Here is a 16,438-nt window from a genome sequence, read left to right as displayed (position 1 = left end):
AAAATGGTAGCTTGACTTGGGTATAACCAAAGCAAACATCAATCGAGATATTTTCTTCCTCTCTGCTTGTTTTTGGGAACCTAACCAAAAAATAACTATGTTATTGGCATAATATCTTATAGAAACTACAAATCGATCATGTGCTAAATGCAATATATAGCAACATATTTTCATTTTTATGTCTAATATAACATCATACTTTGTATTATAAAAAGCACATTGCTAAATTTAAAAAATAAAAGTAATTTTTACCTGTTTTAAAATTAGAGAATGGTCCCTCTCTTAAATATATTTAACAGCAGGTATAGTCCCTATTTAAATAAATTTACAAAAATGACCCCAATAAAAATGACCAAATTGGACAAAAGGTCAAAATGGTCATTTTGACTAAAAAAACTCAAAAAAAAAATCAAACTTTTATTTAAAAAGTTTCATATTAGTATTTTTTTTAGCTTAAGTACACCAAAATTATGAATCTTAATTTTTTTATTGTAAGAATGACAAAATGACCAAAATGGTCATTTTGACTAAAAAAGAAAAATGAACACACTTAAATTAGAAATTTCTATTTCTTAGCAATTAATATAGTTAGGAGTAAATGAGTATTTGACATAAAACCCCATAAAAGGAAATTTACTGATAGTAATAGGCGAGACTTGAGATGCCCATCCCGGTCAAACCACATCTTAATCACTTTGTCAAGAATATCTTCATCAGTCTGCACCAAAAAGGGTACAAAAATACAATAATACCAAATTTCACATATAAGGATTCACCAAAGCACCTATGGTAAAATAATTTACTTTAATAAAGTTAATGATAACTTACACAAAATATTTTCCATTATGAAAAAAGAAACAAATCCAAATCAGAAATAAAATAGACTGACAAAAGCTATTAGCATATTAAAAATATTCCCTTTACCTAAAAACATTACACTGGGGTTGATCTATGAGGCCAAAACCATTAGAAACTACAAATGTGGAATCCGACATTGGCTTTATGTTCACTTTCTTCAATTTGATATTTGGACTAAAGCTTATTGCTGAAATTACCTTTTTGTTTAGAAGTGATGTCAACTAACAAATAACCCTTTATTTTAGAACTCTTAAAAAAAGGGCTGAAAATACCTTTGAGGCTAAAAATTCCTTTTGAGACTTAAAATACAACCCAGTCTTTCATTACATTTAGTTCAATTGATATATACCAAAGATGAGTTTAAGTTATCACCTATCACACAAACAGCCAACAGGTTAATATTAGCATAATCACTTTTCTTACCATATAACATTATACTTCCATTTTACTATAACATAAAAAAACTATATGAGAGTGAAAACCAATAGTTTACTCAAAAATAGACCAAATGGTAAAGTCAAATCTGAACATGCTGACATAGATACTAAGAAAATGCAAAATAGAGTTCACAGAGGCACGAAGTATTATGTTGATAACTTCATTGGATGAGTTTTGTAGAAACACAAATTAGTTGAAATAAAAGTATACTATAATTGATAAAACCGACTTGGTGACCAAAGCAATTTAGTGAAATCAAACTGCAGAATGTATATGAATCTTCGGAATACAATCGGTAAAATCAATTTCATCTCAAGTTAATTCAGACCCTAGAAATATTTTCTTCATCCCTTTCATCTTAAAACACTAAAATTTAAACAAATCAAAGACATGTGAAACTGATGAAGATTGGGGCACAAATAGTCATTTTTCATACATACAACAACTGATGGACATTTTTTTATGATTTAGCATAAAACTGGTGAGAGGGCAATACAAGCCCAAGGGGTTTATAGGTCTCTGTTACTAAACAAATGACATGAAAAAAATTACATGAAGAACATAACTACTTGAGTTAATTCTTTTTTCACCCAGATAAATGACATTAACACACACAGAACTCACACAAACACACACACACACACACACACACACACATGGAAAGTAACACAAAAACATAGACAATAACGTATTGATAAGACAAATATCTCATGGATATTTTATCAAACACATAGAGTGCAACACCAAATGCAAGGTTAAGAAGACATTCAAAGATCGTAGTTAAAACACACTCATGAATAAAAAATCGAATACAATTAATAAAAATTAAGAACATCAGATTAAAGAAGAAACCTGAATGACGAATGAACTGAAGAAGAAGAAGAACACTCTGCAAATAATAGCCAGAACATTAATCGAATTTATAGAGTGAATTCAATATGGAATTCATTTTGTTCCACAAAAATTGGGATCTTACGTATCAACAGAGATTAACGACTGGAAAATAGATGATAATAGAGCCTATATATGGAAATTCTATCAATTTACTTCATTAAAAATTCAAATAGTGGAGACAATTTGATGATTTACCAGAGATGATCCGTTTAATAAATTGAAGAAAAAATGTTGTGAGAGTAAAATGGGTATGTTAAACAGGATGTGAATTTGGAATGCAACAATGGTGTGAGGAAAATAAGGCAACTGATTTAAGAAAACACGTTAATAGAGAGAGATTTTATAAATTGGAAAGTTATAAATGGAATTCAAATTAATAACTCTAGTAATCAAATCCCTAATTTGTTTCCTAATTTTTAGGAACAAATTAAGGATGAAAGATACAAGCGGAAATGCAGTTAGATGATAGGAGCGGGAAAAATCAATTGGGGGAGGCTAAGAGAATGACACGTGGCATATACTTATTTATTAGATTAGGGGATTTGCCTTTTGAGTTTAAACTCAGATGAATTTAGAATTTTAACCATTTTTTACTATATTATTCTGTTTGAATATGAATTTGTCAAAACTGTTACAATGTTATTCATTACAACATCAATATAAATATTAGAAAAGTACAACTTTTTATGAAATTGTAAACTTTTGTAAATCTTTTAACCGTTCTAAAACAGTTATTTATGATTCCTTGTAAATTTATTGATAAATTTATTAGTAAACATTTACCATTGAATTATTATTAGTTTTTTAGATATTAATGATACCCTACAAACCAACTGGTCTAGATCAGTTGGCCACTAGGGTTGCCTGGGTGGTTTTCCTTTGGGAGGTCTCATGTTCGAGACTTCTTGGAGGCTTTTCCATAGGTGAAGCGGGGAAAAAGGGTAATGGGGTAACTCCCCATGTGTGAAGGTTCGGGAAAGGCATATCACTGCACGACTCGAACCACCATCATAATCTAACTCTGTTGTTCTAAAAAAAATGATATCTTACAATTTTTACAAATTTAAATAATAAAACTAATTACAATAAATCATGGTTAGCCGTGAACACAGCTTTTTGGGCTTGCCACGTCACCGTTTAGTCTAAGTATTCATCCATCTACGTATTCAAATCCCTACGTATTCATCTATGTGCATCCGTATTCCTTACGTATCCAAATCCCCTACGAATTCAACCCCTGATGGAGTCCTACTAAAAATACAACTCTGTGCTCTACCCATATACTCATTCAACTGTGAGTTCGTGAGGGATAGACTAGAATCGTAGAAACAACAGTGTTAGGACTTCATTCAAATCAAAGTAAGTGATCGACCAAATTACATTCCTTTTTTTCATAATTAACATGCTCAGGGTTCAGTTCCTGCAGGTTCGTTTATCCTTGACAAGAATCGTACCCGTGCATGAATCTGTAGTACAGTACTATTTCTCTGTGATCTCCATACTCGTTTGATTTCATTGAATAAGCAACGAATATGTAAATTTAAATCTATATCATGTTCTTGATGAAATATTCTTTTTGACTAGATATCCACATCTGTGCAATTGTTGTTGATATCACAGTTTAGTGATTTCATAGAACATAGGTGCAATACATCTCTTCTGATTGATTATATATAGTCCAAGTGCTGGGTAACATAAGTACATACTAGTTGATGTGGGAAAGACAAGTACTCCTGTGGTTCACTTTTCATAAGATCCCTCAAGTTGATTCTTCCTAATATAGTTTTTAGTTCATATTACAAATTCTCCAAATGAAAATAAGAAATCACACCCTATTGCCAGTTAATATTCTATTTTTTTTTTTTCTGGTTGAAATAAAAAAATACTAACTACCATTATCCAGGTTTCTGACTGTTAGAGATACTTGAAGACTGCGTGGGAAAGATGAGTACAAATGGTGCTACCACCACCATCACCACCACCACCACCACCAATAACAATAAGTGTAGCAACGGTGCCATGGGATCTTCTGAGCAAGGGTTGCTGCACAATGTTCTTATCTCAACGGAGTGGACTTCTGTTGAACAGTCCTTGTTGGAAGAACTGCTTGTCAAGTAAGTTAATCTTTATAAACTATAAAGTTTGATTATCTTTTTGACGTAAAGAATCAAATAATTGTTGTGATTTTCAGTCAGTTGTGTTTGTGAGAATAATAGGGTATATGATCTTTTATGCAGACATGCCTCGGATTGTAGAGAATTGTGTTATAGAAAAATTTCAAAGGAATTACAATACAAAACATCACGGGATGTGGCGTGTCGTTGTCAATGGATGACTGTATGATCTCTATATCTCTGGAACTACCTTTTTTTTTTTATCATTTTGTATATGATTTATGTTGTGTATATTTTTAATTGACATATAATTCTCTATTGGTATTACAACTTGTTTATATTTAAATAACAATACTAATTATATAGGCTTTGATTTTTGTATCTTTCCAGAAAAAGGAAATTGGCAGGAGAAGGAAAGACGAGGAGGGTTCATCAAGGAAGCAGAATAATAAAAGGGTATGCTTTACTTGTCTATGCCAAATGCAACAATTCTACTTGTTTCAACTCTTTCTGTTTATTATCAAATTACATGTCAAAGAAAAAATGAGGAAAAAAAATTATGTTTTTGTCAGTTTTGGTGAACGAAAACATTAAAGAATAGATGCAAGAAATCTTGTTTAAGCCTTAGAAAAAGTGATTGTTTTTTTTTTAAACTGTTTTAAGACATAATTGTTCATGTTCCTTTTCTTTTTTTCATGTCCAGGAAAAAACTCTAGAACAACAAGTGAAGCCATCTTCTCATGTTGCAAATCATGCCAATGGTCTTCCATCATCATCCTCTTCCATAAACAATGATGATGGCATCAATTACAAAGGTTGGTGGATTTTATCTGTAAAAAAAGGGTAAAATGTTAGGACATACAATTTATCTGTATCTTTATGCAGCAATGAAGAATCTTAACAATTATGTCTTTGATGCTACTTTTGGATTTTGGATTTTCATTCTTAACAAGTTTAACTGTTGCTTGCAGTTATTGATGGTGAGATAGCGAAGCTTCTTGAACAGAATGCCATGGCTCTGCATCAAATTTCTGTAAATTTTACTACTTTCAAGGTAAATTTCTATTTTCTTTTAACTTAAACCAAAATCATATGACAAAGTTCAAGGCCTTATCATGGGGCTGAAGATTTTGCTTTTAAAATGTAAAAAGGTTCATATACATGTATTGGATTGGAATACAAGTCAACACAAAAGTCAAACTTGGACTCCCTAAAACTTTTAAGAGCATATATGTCTAATATGGTTGAGTTTCTCTTATGTGGCAGTTACAGGAGAACATCAATCTTTTTCGCCAAGTGAGAAACAATATTGATAAAATCTCGAATGAGTAAGTCATAAGCTCTCTATGGATCTAGGATATTATGTGTATGCACAGTTTCTTTTTCTGTACATTACATTTTGGTCCTTGGTATAACCATTTTTTACAATTTTGATACCGAAAAAGGATCTCTTGTAATTTTGGTCCTTAATTAAGATTCTGTAACGTTTTAGGTCTCTGTTCCAAGTAATATAACTAATTTTGTGACCGAAATTGCAAAAATCAACTGTACTAAAGTACCAAAATTAGTCATGCTACTTGGAAAGTGGACAAAAAAAGTTACAAAAACCTTATTTGACCAAAGTTGTAAAAGTTGCAAAGAGAAAACTTATTGAGACCAAAATTTAAAAAATCAACTGTAATCATTAACCAAAAATGTAAATTAAATAATTCTAAAAATGATGGCACAAATTAAGGAAATGGAAGAGAAAAGTAAATGGGGCAAATTTGTAAATAGTTAGGACTCAACAGGGGAATAACTTTTTTCCTAGACTCTATTAAGTATTTTTTTTTTTGTGCATTAAGTAAAAAAGAAACATCGTATCTTGGTCATGTTTTTTTTCCCTATTAGGTGTTGTATATAGATATGAGATATTGTTGTAATATTTCATTTGTTCCCTAATTTTTGTTTTGTTTTTTTTTTAAATAAAAAAATCGTAAATTTTATTTATAATGGCAGGGTAAGGGACATGCCAGAGGTAATGAAGCGGATGCCACCACTACCCATGAAGCTCAACGAGGAACTTGCCAACTCTATACTTTATCGGACGCAATCTTGAAATATTTTGATAGAAAAAGTTAAAAAGAAATTTTTTTTTCTCCAATACATGGATCTTTATATCCTTCTCTTCAGACCCTTTAGGTTCTTGAGAATATGATCTGGAAGCAGATCGTAAGGATGAGTTCTTTTTCTTTTTTTTTTTTTGGTTATCTGGATTCTTGTTGGTTTGTTTTTGGGTTATTGTGGAGAGAGTTGTGTTGGAAGGATTTTTAATCTGTGTACATATATATGATAGGGTATAACTTTAACTGTTCAACTTAGCCTGGTAGAAGTTTAAATTGAGAATATAAGTTTAACTGCTTGTGTGGTTGGTTTATGAGTCAAATAGTTATTTATTTTATAAAAGGGCTAATCGAGGATACTTTTCACTATTCTATTGATCTATGAAATATACTAGTAGAGTTTATAGACATATTTCATCAACACAAAATCAATGAGCTAACACACATACAGCACAAACCACGGAAACCTAATCCCAATTAACAATCATGCTAACCACAGTTTTTCTATTAAGATCGAAGAAATGCATTGCAGAATAACAGCCATCTGATAAGATATTATGGTCTTGACTGCTGATGTTTCATTGATGATTTCTTGAGGTAAGTGAACCAATGTTGTTTTCAGGCTTGTCAAACCACTGTAAGATACATGAATGATGAATTAATATTAGTTAAAATGTGTAGAAGATACTGGTGTGAAATTATTAGTTAAAATGTGTAGAAGAGAATGAAAGAAAACCAATGCATTAAGTTCTCATCAATTTCAAAGAAGAAAAACAAACAGATGGTTTAAATTACCTCTTTAGATGTCATATGTGTAAATTGAGTGTTATATCCCGAGGGTAAAAAAGGAATCTATTACAATATATACTGAAACATGCGTATCGCAAACTTTTGAGGGACAAGCACCATGACTGGTAGAACCAAGAAGTATACCAAATTTCATAAAATAAGCTCTATCATCAGATGCTTATTATAAACCCCAAAAGAGTTGTGAATTTCTTAAATAAGCTATCAGGTGTTGATGCCTAATGAACCCCACCCCCGACAAAGAAAACAAGATGTCTGAAGTCAACCAGAAAAATGATAATAAAAACATAAGACAGTTAACGTTTTAGAAGTCTTGCATAATAATGAAAGGAATACACCAATGCTTTGCCCACTCTTGACCTTGATCATGTTATGCCTTTATAGTTTTCTAAACAGGGATCAATGCCACTTGAGATCCACTTGGTTAATTGTCCTAGAGAATTTAAAGTTTGATACATTGCTACCAACAGGGGTAAAAGGTAAGCTCCAACTTCGATTCCTTGATACTAGCCGTAAAAATTCAACGTAACATATGCATGTGTCGATTACATTTCACTTCATACAAACATTTTTGTTATATGTACCTTGAAATTAGGGCATCCAAAAAACCTTTTACCCGGATTTAAGGGAGTCCAAGAGGTAAATAATAGGACTTCGACATTACGACACATTTTGATTTCAACATTTCATATGAAGCCCCCTCCGATAGAGAAGATGACGAAGCCATTAAGAAGAAGCAGGATGTAACCGAATTAATATAAATTTGCTCATTTAGGGCTTATAAAGTGAAAAGGACAACCACACAAACTTTTCACAAGCATTACCTCCTAATTGTCACTACTTTAAGGTGAAATGCTAACTACTAGGAACATCCGCTTGTGTTATTTATGGAAATGTTGTTTCCTTTGTAACTCTTATCGTTAAAAACGAACATTCATGCTATTCACAAGGTTTATTTAATAGTCACAATGTTTCCCATGAAGTGGTTGCATCACATCGTATCTCGTTTTGAATGGAAACAACAATCAATTTGTAATAAATTAGTGTTTCTAGTTTGTTTGTGTATATATACCCCTTGGAATAGAATAACGAAGTTTTTTATAGGTCAACACACAATGGTACATACACTGAAAACTACTAGAATAACTACAAAGAATGGAATAAATCAAAAAAACAACCTTTTGACCACCTTCTTATATTTCCATTTCTCGTAGTTCCTCTTCATCTCATTTGGGCTAATTTCTAATTTCATCCAAAGATTTATCTACTTTTCCCAGGTAGATCTTTGAAAGCATGTTGGAAGAACTTTATATGTTGCAAAAATAGATATCGATATAACTATATTGATCTAAATTGCCAACATTGTTCTCAACATACCCCTTATGGCTCAACATCTACCGTTAGAGACATCTTTAAACCCCAAATACAATACCTATTGGGAACAAGCCAAGTAATTTGAGCGATCATAACATCCAAATAAACAACAACGAGGAAGAAGAGAGAAAAGAAAGTTGATGTCTTGGGAAATGAGAGAAGATATATAGAGTTAAGAATATAATCTTGTCATAATTCACATCTCATTTTACATGAAATTACGTCACAATTATGTAGTAATAATCATTTATGTCTGTGTAGTTGAATGTTTTTGTGGGGAATGTGCAAAAACATAAGTACTCGTGAAGAAAATTACTGATGAATGCATTTCGTGAATAATATATAACAAAGATGATATGAATTCAAAAAACAAATGTAATTACATGAAGTCATGAATAATAATTAGAGAAAGAACTGTTACATCTACAAATGAAACGATTGTTATTTTCTAACTATGGCCTTATCGAAGAGGACACAGAGAATTATACAACCTTTGTGGTGTCTTATTCTTTATGAGAATGGAGATATTAAAAAATGTGTAAGCCCTATGTTCGCCTTTACTCCATGGTAACAAAACCACATTGTAGATACTAATCATGGAACATATTGTAAATATTAGTTCACGAGGGTGTATAATCTCCAAACTCTTATATGAATTGAATTAGGATTCTCATGACTATTTAGCGATATAAATTTGATTGTAAGGTTGCTCTGTAAATCAGGAACAAACAAATAATCGATACTCACCCAAAGCAAATAATTATGTAGCATCCATAAAAATCATGATAAATTTAAACTTTTTAAAACCAACCAATTTCACAAATTGTTTACAAACATAATTTTCAAAACATGTTCAACATCAGAGTCTCCCAAAATCATAAGTCAAAACATGAGGATGTTTACGGTTACGTCTTCGTCTTCCTGCGATCATCCGAAGTACCTGAAATATAATCCAAAAAATATAAGCCAACGTCTAGTGAGATCCCCTAAAGTACCAACACATAACATAAGCATAATACAAATATATATATATATATATATATATATATATATATATATATATATATATATATATATATATAGAGAGAGAGAGAGAGAGAGACTTCAGTCTGACTGGAATGCCGCACCGGCCTACAGACTATTTGGACTGCTCACAAATACTTTAACATGATTGGACCACCTTACCGGACCTTTAACCTATCTGGACTGTTCTTTGGGCCTTCGACCTTACTGGTACGCCTCTCATGCCTTCGGTCTATCCGGGCCGCCTTGGGTCTCTTGGCCTTCAGTTTACACTGGTTCGCCTCAACTACACATAACATGTTGACATATACATCACAGACAAACATACATATAACCAGTTAACATACAATCAGACAGATCTTACAGATCACTAAGCATAACATCATCTTATATACCCGGATACAGATATAATATATCACTACAACATACTAATCATGCGATAAACCAATATAACAATCCAATGGGCCGACCTTGGTGCATTCAACCCAAAAGTACAGTGAGGAAATCTCACCTCACAAATTGAACAAAAGCTGATGAGGTCTCGACTCCAAATCTCATCTCTCTAACTGACACCTATTCCCACCAAATGACCAATTTCCATAAAAACCCCAAAATACCCTTAAGGCCAAACTTGGTCAAAGTCAAAGTCAATTGTCCTCATGTCGTGGCCAGGCATTGGTCGCGTCATGATAGCGAACCCAATCTAATTCCCACTCGACTCGACCTAAACTGGACAACTCAGTCAAAGAAACTACCCAAGCTGGCATCACAACGTGAGCACCTATTCTCACGCAGTGAGCTCTAAGGGTTCTAACAAAAATGAGACTGCTCCGATTCTCACGTCGTGGGATCTTACACCTCACGTCGTGCGCACTGTCTGATGCTAACGGTCACCATTTTAAGTCCTTAACCCATTAAGTCTTCAATTCAACTTCATCCAAAAGCTAATAGGAACCCCTAAGGTCCATAAAAATGTTTCCTTTATAGCCATGCATGCACCAAACATGATCATCCATTTTCTATGTAAAAAAAGGAAGAAATGAGCTTCACACTTGCATGCATGCCACAAATCTATACCAAACTATAATGCTCTTGGAACTCTTAGAATTCATAAAGTTGCCAACTTTATGAATCTACTCCACTTAATCATGCAATAACATCAATAAAATGGACAACAATCAAGATCTATCCATGATAAGCAATAAAGATGGGGCCTTTGATACTTACAAGGGTCCAAAAGCAAGAAAAGATGATGATGATGATGATGATGTTGATTCTTTGCCCTCACCAACACGAGATCACTTCCTTCTTTCTACAAGCTAGAAATGCACCCAAATGGTAAAGGATCTTAAGGATGAGGGAGATTAGGGTTTCTTGAGGTCTAGAGAGTAATAGAGGTTGAGGGTGAGAAACCCTAGCCCTCTCATTCCTTTAAATACCGAAAACTTAGGGTTTTTGGTTTACACCATCCGTCGTCAAGTCGTAAACATCAGACTGCTCACGTTGTGAGTCTTAAAATGATGCACGAGTCCAGATCACTATTCACAACGTGAGAAGGCATTCCTCATGTCGTGAGTAGGGCAAAAAGGGAACCTTTAACTTTACAATGTGGAAGATAATATGTACCTAATCTAGGTGTTACAAATTAATACTTGCAAAGAGAAAATGGAATCACGAATCAACTTTCTTAAGTTGCATGTGCGAAGAAAATATACTATCGCTATAATTTATGATTTATTTTATGCCGGTTCAAACATACTTAGAGTTTGTATTTTGAATTTTTATGAAATTTATAATTGTTGAGTTATTTAATAAATAACATGTATTATTACTTCCTCACTCGTATAAAAAAGTCAAATATAAGAGCTCACTTACACATACATATGAAGGTACGAAGGTATAATAAGCAATTAAGGATACTTATATAATTTCTTAAAAGAGAAATTAAATATTCTTCTATTTTTCTTTTTAATTATCTTCCGAGTTTCTATCTATTTGAAATGATGACAAGTGTCTTTAAATATAATTAATTTTAGGAAAACATAACATGTACTGTCATTTTACATGTGTAAGAAGATAAATAAGAAAAATAATAAAAAGATATTTAATTTCTCTTAAACCAATATGATAACTCGAGATAAGATAACTCGAAAAACGTATAAAACACGGGAGAGTGGGTTGCGGCCACTACCGCACTTGGGTGCCACGTTTGCAGGAACACCCCCACCCCACCACCGCGGTAACGGTGCGGTAGAAGGTGCACTGCAGCCGTAGAAGGGAACAACTCATTTGGTGATTGTGATTGGATGATTTTTTTTACTCTTTGGAACACAACCAATGAAAAAAAAATTATTTATTAGAAAAAAGAAATCCAAATGTTGAAACATTTTTGAATGTGGTATAAAATCATACTTTTATAGTAAATGATTAGTAAATGATGGTGTACGTGACAGTAAAAAAAAGTGTAACTTTTGTGGCTCGGCTTCATATCCAAACAAGACTTAACAACACTTTTTATGAGTAGAAATGAAGTAACGAATAATTAATGATTTTGTTTTATTTAATCGATGATATGTTGAAAATGTCATAAGACAATAAGGTCAACACGAAAATTGACCAAAATATCATGAGTTTCTCGCGAGAAAATAATCCCGAATTTAAGAAACGTTATGGAAAAAGTGCCAAGATTGACACAGACGGAGGAACGACGAAGTGAAATCAAGGAGCACACACAAAAAGAAATTCCGCCGTGAGGATCAACGGCCGTCGATTCAACCTCCGCCGCCTCCTCCTCCTCCGTTGTCCCGACGCTAACCCTAACGATCCTCTATTTGTTTATATCCGGTGTCTCCATATTTGTGACGCATTGCGAGCTTTTTAACGTACATATTATATAATTTCAACGTCAATTACCTTTGCAATTGTTTGACGCTCGCGTTCCTGTTGCGAGACCTAGTGGATCAAATGGATGAGTTCGGTATGTTAGCGAAAGATTTTGGGTTTCGGCCTCAAGGAAAATCTGCTCCGATGAAATCGATTGGTGGAGATCGCCGGAGCCGACATTCACCGTCATCAGCAACATTCGCTGCCGATGGGAAGAATATATTTAACGACGTCTTTGGCGGTCCGCCTAAATACACCAACAGCAACTCGAAATCGACATCGTCAATGTCTGATTTCGATTACGATTCGATTTTCAAGGACTCTGTATCGCCTAGTAATAATGAAACTAAAACGAAAGCTACGTCTTCGAATTCGCCGGTTTATGATAAGCCTGTGTATGATGACGACATTTTCGATGGATTGCCAGGGATAAAGAGCACGCCGGTATCTTCTTCTTCCCCGGGGAGGTACGATGATAACATTTTTGCATCAATGAATAGTTCACCGCCTAAACCGAGTCCACAGAGTGGTCATTTCGAGGATCTATTTAGTAGTTTAGGACGAACAGAGAAGGCTCAACCGAGCAAGAATCAAAGTAATAAGAGTCCAGGAGGTTTTGATGATTTGATTCCTGGCTTCGGAAGCGGCAGTCCTGCATCTGGTACCAGGTATTATGCTTTGCTTAAGCAGTTGTTTAGTTGTTAATCAATTGGTTTACCTCGAGCATAAGAAGCACAATCGCTAATAGTATGAAAATTATTTGTACTTGGCTTTGAGATTGTATAACTATCAAGTGTAATGCGTAGTTTGGTTGTCCAAGGAACCAGTCATTGAAATCAAATCATTATTTGGTACTAGAAACCTATATGCGTAGGATTATGTATATTAGCTTTAGGATTGAAGGTATTTGTGTATATCTAGTAGCCCCATTTGAGAACAGTTTCCTAAGCTTGTCAGAAGTTATCATATCTGCAGAACATGTTGATTTGAATTTTCAAAACACATGGCTGATTGATGAGTGCTCGGCTCTTGTTGCTTCTTACTCTGCTCATTCAGAATCAATCCATGACAAGTAGTTAATGGGGGTCAATTTAACTGAGAAAATGTTATTCGTCTCAACCGTTATTGATGATTTATGTTTAACTGATATAATTATGAGAGTGTAAATCCTATTGTTTCACCTAAGTTTCTGATAAAAGTATGAAATTGCATTAGCATGTTTATCTGTTTTCATACTTTTAGTTGTATGAGTAGCCAAACATATTGGTGAGAGTCGAATAATCTGAGCTGGTAATTATATTATATATATATATTTTGTAACAGATGGAATTCAGATCCAAGCCCAAAATCAACTACCAAAAGAAAGGAAAAATCTAATGCAGCAGATGACCCATTTGCAGTGCTAGAATCTATATCAACCCCTGTTGCTTCAGCTTCATCCCAGGGTCTTTTCACAGATCCACTAGAAGAGATAAGCAAAATTGGTAAATCCAAGAGCACAAAAAAAGGTGGGGATATGTTTGGTGACATAGACTCCCTTAACGGTTTCAATAAATCTTCTTCACCTTCATCCGCAAAGGAGACACATAACAGGGGAAAGTGTTCAGAAGAAGGCTCCAGTATAGGCAGTGCAAGAAGCTCTATAGAAGAATCATTCTCACAGAAGTCACCTTTTGAGGATCATCAAAGCGTCTTTGACATTCCAGCTGTTTCTAGAAACTCTCCCACTTCACATACCGAGACAAGTTCTCAGGCGGGCCCATCCCCAAAATCAGAACATGGCGATGACATATGGCTGACTGTGTCAGAGATCCCTCTGTTCACACCGGTTACTAAAGCTCCACCACCTTCAAGACCCCCTCCTCCTATACCAAGTTCAAGGCAATCATCTTCTCCATTAGATGAGCTTGAGAGCTTTGTAAGGGAAAAGGAACACACGGATGCTTCTAGAAGTAAAGAAGCAGATAGAGAGAAAACCAGACTAGCTGTAGAGAGGGCTACAAGGGAAGCTCGGTTAAAATCGGAACGAGCCGCTGTTCAGCGAGCTCAAGCTGAGGCTCGTGAGAGGGCGGCTGTTGAGGCCAAGGGAAGAGCAGAAAGAGCTGCTGCTGAAGCCAGAGAAAGAGCTTCAGCAGAGAAAGCCGCTTCAGAGGCCAGGGAGAAAGAAGCACGTGAGAAAGCTGCTGTTGCAAAGGCTCAAGCAGAAGCAAGACGTAGAGCAGAGCGTGCTGCTGTTGAAAGGGTCACTGCTGAGGCTCGTGAGAGAGCCGCTGCAGAAGCTAGAGACAGAGCTGCTGCTGCTGCCGCTGCCACTGCCGCCACCACAGCTGTTAAGGTGAATCAACAAAAGAATGATAACGATCTGGATTCCTTTTTTAACATGGGTTCCAGACCAAACAGTGTGCCAAAATCAAGGACATCTTCTGTGAGTAGCAAATGATATACAATAAGTAATATTTTGGAAATGATTGTTGGTTTATGATTGATTATCTGGTGTATGTAATAAATACATAGGACTCTGCAACTGATCCACTATCTCAGGAGAGACGAGCACCAGAAGTGGCCCACAGGGCTTCTTCCAGTGCTGGAGCTCCTTCCAATGTGAGGAAAACATCTCCCACCACCAATTTTGCTGACGATCTTAGCTCAATTTTTGGAGGTATAATTTCATTACAAGTCAATTCTGTGTATTTTTTTTTTTCTCAAAGTTCACTATTCCAAAAGCAGGTGGAGAATTCCAAGATGTTGAAGGGGGGGAAACTGAGGATCGAAGAAAAGCTAACATGGAAAGAGACCAACGCATCGAGGAGCGAGTGGTAACATGTTTTCATGATTCATTTTTATGTGAAGTGGAATGAAGAATGTACATGATTTGTTTCGTGGTTTTTGTTTATAGGCTAAAGCACTGGCTGAAAAAAATGAGCGAGATATGCAATCTCAGAAGGAACAAGAAGAAAGACAAGTGAGTATTGTATTTGTATTGTGCACACGTACACATCTCCTATTTAATTTTGTTGCATCTTTATTTGGTTTTCTGACTCTGTGTGGTGTTTATCTCAACAGAGGATTTCTGCAACTTTAGATGTTGAAATCAAGCGTTGGGCTTCAGGGAAGGAAGGAAATCTGCGAGCAATGCTATCAACGTTACAATATGTATGTCTCCTTATCCAACTCTTTTTTTTTTTTAAAAAAAAAAAAAATTAAGTAATAAGACATCTTAATTCTGAGATTTCCATTCCAGGTTCTTTGGCCTGAATGCGGTTGGCAGGCTGTTTCATTGACTGATTTGATCAGTGGTGCGAGTGTTAAAAAAGCATATAGAAAGGCTACTTTGTGTATCCACCCTGATAAAGTGCAACAAAAAGGAGCTACTCTTCAACAGAAATATGTGGCCGAGAAGGTTTTCGACCTCCTTAAGGTACTCTACCCACCTTTTTTCTGATGCTTCTATGATACTTGGATTAACATCAACATGAATAATGATATTAGGAGGCTTGGAACAAGTTCAATTCAGAGGAGCTCTTTTAGTCTCCATACAATTAATCCGTGAAATATATACACAATCTTCCCGTGAGCTGGGATATCATTGTACATGTATGTGTGTTCGTTGTTGCATATTGATCGTATGCTAAAAGGTGATGCCATCTCTTCTGCCTTTTTTTGCTTTTTTTTTTTTTTGCATCTCTTTCGAGATTCTGGTGTTAATTTTCATATAAATCTTCAGGTACATTTCTTCTTGGTTTTCATTTTTTGTTTTTCCAATTTAATTGTATAATTTTTCCCTCTTTTAGTCCTATTCTTTTGTTCATCGATTGACCTAGGATGATAGAGATTACTAATTCCTTAGGATGGATAGCTCTTTATTTCTTTTATTTTGTTATTCAGTTTACATGCATTGTTCATATCCTCAGGTAACATAAGTTTTATTGTAAGGCATGTACTTTT

General features: G+C 34.5%; 2 protein-coding genes across 4 annotated transcripts; both read left to right on the top strand.

Annotated features, from left to right (window-relative positions):
• Nucleotides 1-4,134: 4,134 nt before the first annotated feature.
• LOC145046968 (uncharacterized) lies at nt 4,135-6,402 on the top strand. Its single transcript, XM_078995224.1, has 7 exons — nt 4,135-4,304; nt 4,428-4,527; nt 4,695-4,760; nt 5,008-5,119; nt 5,276-5,358; nt 5,571-5,632; nt 6,303-6,402. Exons 1-7 carry the CDS (start codon nt 4,135-4,137, stop codon nt 6,400-6,402), a joined length of 693 nt encoding a protein of 230 aa, XP_078851350.1.
• A 5,915-nt stretch (nt 6,403-12,317) lies between these two features.
• On the top strand, nt 12,318-16,438 carry LOC145048405 (auxilin-related protein 2-like). Of its 3 annotated transcripts, XR_013682847.1 has the most exons (9): nt 12,318-13,161; nt 13,817-14,918; nt 15,008-15,152; nt 15,218-15,309; nt 15,390-15,455; nt 15,557-15,646; nt 15,735-15,911; nt 15,983-16,128; nt 16,218-16,438. XR_013682847.1 is itself a non-coding variant. In XM_078996879.1 (8 exons), the coding sequence occupies exons 1-8, from the start codon at nt 12,575-12,577 to the stop codon at nt 16,019-16,021; spliced, it is 2,295 nt and encodes a 764-aa protein (XP_078853005.1). In that variant the 5' UTR covers nt 12,318-12,574; the 3' UTR covers nt 16,022-16,438. The 3 variants fall into 3 exon arrangements, 2 of the variants coding, with proteins under 2 accessions (XP_078853005.1, XP_078853004.1); XM_078996879.1 differs by having other exon boundaries at nt 15,221-15,309; nt 15,983-16,438; XM_078996878.1 differs by having other exon boundaries at nt 15,983-16,438.

Source organism: Lactuca saligna, chromosome 5 (genome assembly GCF_052625555.1).
Source record: "Lactuca saligna cultivar CGN05327 chromosome 5, ASM5262555v1, whole genome shotgun sequence".
Classification (NCBI taxonomy): Eukaryota; Viridiplantae; Streptophyta; class Magnoliopsida; order Asterales; family Asteraceae; genus Lactuca; species Lactuca saligna.
This window is presented reverse-complemented; position numbering and strand designations above follow the sequence as displayed.